The sequence below is a fragment of the Belonocnema kinseyi genome, chromosome 9 (genome assembly GCF_010883055.1).
Source record: "Belonocnema kinseyi isolate 2016_QV_RU_SX_M_011 chromosome 9, B_treatae_v1, whole genome shotgun sequence".
NCBI lineage: Eukaryota > Metazoa > Arthropoda > Insecta > Hymenoptera > Cynipidae > Belonocnema > Belonocnema kinseyi.
This window is the reverse complement of record NC_046665.1, coordinates 115386714-115391738: the sequence shown is the minus strand read 5'-3', so window position 1 is coordinate 115391738 and position 5025 is coordinate 115386714. Positions and strand designations below refer to the sequence as shown.

The following is a 5025-nucleotide window of genomic DNA, read 5'->3' as shown; positions in this document are numbered from 1 at the left end:
GAAGAACATGTTTTTTTGACTCATATTTATTTTTTCGATTTACGATTGGACCGTAAGACATAAATAATTTGAAATCAATAAATATCAACGGTCGAAGAAAGGGATTGATTTGTTTCATCAAATCATTTTACAACATGTGATACTTACAGTTTCCCCGGCTTTTTTTTCCACAAAAATGAAAATGGTTAAAAACTGAATTCGGAGATGCTATAAAATATCATAACGGACGTCCCCAGCCTCTTTCTTTTTTGAGGGATAATAATTAAAAAAATTTATTGTGCTAAGTAAAAAATTTTATGAATATGCATTATTTTGAGGTTACGTCATTTTTCATCTCTGCGCTTTTCCGATAATCTGGAAATTGTTTATGAAATAAACTTTTTTGATTGCCTGCAAAAAGGGTTAGTTCCGGGAGATTAGTTACTATGTTTATTTGCAAGTCCAAAGTTTTCGACCAAAAATATTGTGTAGTTTGGAAGTAAAACACATAACCTCGAAATATACACGCACGTTGTTAGCAATATCAAACAATTTTTTGATAAAAAAAACGCAAAAAAAGTGTGTGGGGACGTCCGTTAGCATGTTCGCTATCATTTCCCAAATTTTTAAGACAAAATATTTATTATTCTAAAAAAAAAGCCGGGGGAACCTAAAACTGGTAAAATTGACAATTTTCTAAGTATCACATGCCCTTAAGGGTAAATGGTAAGTCTGTGACGCAATCAAAATTTGACCTTGTAATGTTAATTTTGTCCCTTGGAGTAATTATTTTTTAAGGAAAAGCGGTACTTTTAAGTTTTCCGTGACAGTCGGTAATCACGGCTTCATTGAAAAATTATTCACTTAAGGAATTAATTATTTAAAAATATTTAACTGGAATACTTCAACTAAAAAAATTAGTTCTCTGCAAAAAAAGATACATTTTGAATTAAATTTAAAAAAAACACAATTTTAAATTGTTTTCAGCATAATAGTGAAATTTTTAAACAAAAAGTTAAATTTTCATCTAAAAAACTAAATTTTATAATAACAAAAAAGGCATTTTTAATAAAGATATAAAATACAACAATTTTCAAATAAAAAAGATCACTTTTCAATGAAACATAGAATAGTTAAATTTGTAGTTAAAAAAAATTAATTTTCAACCAAAAACAAAATATTTCCTATGAAATAGTTAAGTTTTCAAAAAACAAGTTTTTCCAGCTAAATTGATGATTATGAAACCAGAAAATATGAAACAAAAAAATCGTTAAAATTCTTTGAAATCGCTTTAAATTATTGAAATTAATTGAAAATTCCTTGGAATGTTTAAAAATATCCCAATAAATTTAAAATCCTTTAAAATCTCTTAAAAATTAAATTACCCTTCTAAGATTTCAAAATATTTTTAAGGAGTTTAAAGCTTTAAAAAATTTCAAGATATTTTAAAGTATTTAACATTTTTTAGAATATTTCAAAACATTCCAAAGAATTTTCAATTAATTTTAATAATAATTTGCAACCAAACTGATGAATTTTCAACTAAAATGATGAATCTTAAACTAGAATAATTAAATTTTAAACAAACAAAAAAATTAGTTTTAAACTAAAACAATGAATCTTCAAATGAAATAGTTAAACTTTCAACGAATTCGACGATTTTTGAAATAAAAAAAGCTAATTTTTAAACCAAAAATTGAATTATTACATTTTCAATAAAAAAAATGTCTAACCAAACAAATGAATTTTTTACTAAAATTATGGAATATTCAACTGAAATAGTATTTTCATTTTTAATAAAAAACAAAAATGCAATGATTTAATTTTCAGTTAAAAAATTAAATTACAATAAGAAAAAAACTAATTTTTAAACAAAATAGGATACATTTTCGATAAAAATGCAATAGTTCAATTTATAGTTTAAAAAATAATAATTTTCGACTATAAAAAATTAATTTTTGACCAAAATTTCCAAAATAATACATTTAAAAAATATTATGAATCTTCAACTGAAATATTTGAATTTTGTAACCCAAAAGATTAATTTTTTAACAAAAAGAAAAATTTTCAACACTATGCATGAATTTTCAACCAAATAAGATGAATTTTCAACTAAAAGGAATTAATTTTCAACCAAAAGTGCAATAGTTTAATTTTCTGTAACAAAAAAATTACAAGAAAAAACAAATTTTAATCTAAAAAGGATAAATGTTTAACAAAAAATGAAATAGTTCCACAGTTTAAAAAATAATTTTTAAATGAAAAAATTACTTTTCAACAAAGCAGTAAACTTAACAAAACTGATGAATCTTCAACTGAAATATTTCAGCCAAATACTTCAATTTCGAAAAAAAAATATCTTTCAACAGCAAAAGAAATAGTTAAATTTTTAGTTAGAGAAATTAATTTGTAATCAAACCGATGAATTTTCAACTAAAATGATAAATTCTCAACTAGAATCATTAAATTTGAAATAAAAAATTTTAATTTTAAACTAAAACAATGGATCTTCAAATGGATATAGTTAAACCTTTAACGAATTTTAAAATAGAAAAAAGCTAATTTTTAAACCAAAAATTGAATTAAAAAAAGAAAGTAAAAAAAAAGTAAAAAAAAGTAAAAAAAAGTTAAAAAGTAAAAAAAAGAATGTTTAACCAAAAAAATGAATTTTTTATTAAAATTATAGAATATTCAGCTGGAATAGTATTTCCATTTTAAGTTGAAAAAATTATATTCTACAAAAAAAAGAAACAATTTTTCAATAAAATAGGTCATTTTTAAGCAAAGAAATGAATTTTTAATATGAATGATGAATCTTCAATAAAAACATTGATTTTGATGAAGAGTTTATTTTTCTACCAAGCACATTTATTTATAACATAAAAGATGGATTTTTATCAAACTTAATTTCTTTTTTTTTTTAACTGGAAATTTAACCGTTCCACTTTGGGTGGGAAATTGACATTTCTATTTCAAAACTTAACAAGTTGGATGTATATTTGTCTTTTTTAATTGAAAACTAATTTATTTAGTTCAAAATTCACGTATTTTGTTTTTAAAAAAAAACGACTTTTTGTTAGAAAATCGACTTTTTTTAATCTAAAACCTACTTGTTTTGGTAGAAAATGATTTTTTTCTTTGAAAGTTAATCTCATTGTTTAAAAATTCTTCTTTCCGGTTGATAATTGAAGTATTCCAGTTAAATGATTGTAGTGTCGAAACTTCTAGAACTTTAAGTTAGAGAGCGAGATATAATTGGAAGTAAAAAAAAAATATTCGAAGTCAATCGAATAGCTTTGTTTGAAAGAAATCTTAGGAAATAAAGCGTTAAGAATCCTGATTCTCCCTTTTCACTTTTAAAGTTCTAGAAAATTCTAGAAAGTTCTAGATTATAATGAACGCTACACACGTCTGGGACATATCGTTTTGCAAACGTAATAATCGTTAAAAATTTAAATAACCTTTAAATTGTTTACGCAAAATTTTTTAATCAGAATTACGCAACATAATTTTATAAAGCGATGAAAAAAAAAAGATTCCAGAAACTTAGCACGGACATGAACCACTTGATCTGTAAAATTTTCTCAAAATCGGTAAGGTAGAAATTTCAATCACAAATTTACTTGATAAATTTGAAAACTAAAAACAAAAATGATATCGTTAAGAATTAATTAATTCCAAATTAAATTAATCTTTACACGCTTTTCCTATTCCTTTTTTCTCCTTTTTTAAAAAAGATTCTCTTTTTCTCCGGTTTTCATATTTTTTTATAGAAAATTTAACTGTTTTGTTAAAAATTTCGAGTTTCGAGAGAAATTTTATTCTTTCTGATTTAAAATTCCGCTTTTATGATAAAAAAAATCATCTTCGGTTGAAAATTCATCTCTCTTGGTTGAAAATAACCTTTTCTGTTGAAAACTTTTTTTTTTTTTAAACAAAAATTTTAATGTTTTGTTGACAATTTCTAGATTCAAGAGACGAGAGATCTTGTTTTCTTCAAAATTCATCTTTTTTTATCGAAAATTCAACTGTTTTGTTAAAAATTCGCTCTTCCGATGAAAAATTTCTCTTTTATAATAAAAAAAATCCTCTTCTTTCGTTAAAAATAACTTTTTTTTCACGAAAAATTAACTGTTTGGTGGAAAATTTATATATCTTGGATGAAAAATTAACTGTTTTGTTAAAAACTCACAGTTGTTAATTAAAATACATCCGTTTGAACTAAAAAATTTCTTTTTTATAATAGAAAAATTATTTTGTTGTTGAAATTTCTTCTTTTTCTAACGAAAATTTAACTGTTTAGTTGAAAGCTTCCAGTTTTGAGAGAAAATTTATCATTTTGCATTAAAAATTCCTGTTTTATGATCAAACAATCACCTTTCGGTTAAAATTCAGATTTTTAATCGAAAATTTAGCCGTTTTGTTGAAAATTATTTCTTTGTATTGAAATTTTTTCTTTTATGATAGAAAAATTATCTTCTTTGATAGAAAATTATTTTTTTTTGTTTGTTAAAAATAACATTTTTGTTTAGAATTGATCTTTCTTGGACGAAAAACGACCAATTTTTTTTAAATCCAAATTCAGTAAGAAAATACATCCTTTTGAATTAAACATTTCTTTTTTATTGCGCTCATTTATTTCAAACACTTTGAAATCCCTTCAAATTATTTAAATTAATAAAAAATTCCTTGGAATCTTTAGAAATAACCAAAACATTTTTAATTAAAAGATCTTGAAAACGTAGAGGTTTGAAAAATACTACCAACAAAGACGAATTTAAAAAACAAAAATACATAAATTTGCAACCAAAATATTTGAATTTTAAATTTAAAAAAAAAAGAAAATTTTCTAACGAAACACAGAATAGTTAAATTATAAATTACGAGCTATTCAAATTGACTTTTTAATTACATAGCAATAGCAAATTCGCAGTTAAAATAAATTTTTAAAAATTGTTTTTCGAAAATATTTAAATATTTAAACAAAGGATTTTTCAATCAAAACTGGAATAGTTATATTTTCAGTTAAAAAAATAATCTTCAACA

At 22.7% G+C, this 5025-nt stretch overlaps 1 protein-coding gene across 1 annotated transcript in view; it reads right to left on the bottom strand.

Moving 5' to 3' along the window:
- The window catches only part of LOC117180703 (glycerophosphocholine phosphodiesterase GPCPD1-like), a 12272-nt gene extending 8873 nt beyond the window's left edge, over positions 1 to 3399 (bottom strand). The window contains exon 1 of the mRNA XM_033373192.1: positions 3385 to 3399. Coding sequence (XP_033229083.1) covers positions 3385 to 3399 — 15 coding nt within the window. The remainder of the gene's footprint in view (positions 1 to 3384) is intronic.
- Positions 3400 to 5025: the final 1626 nt, after the last annotated feature.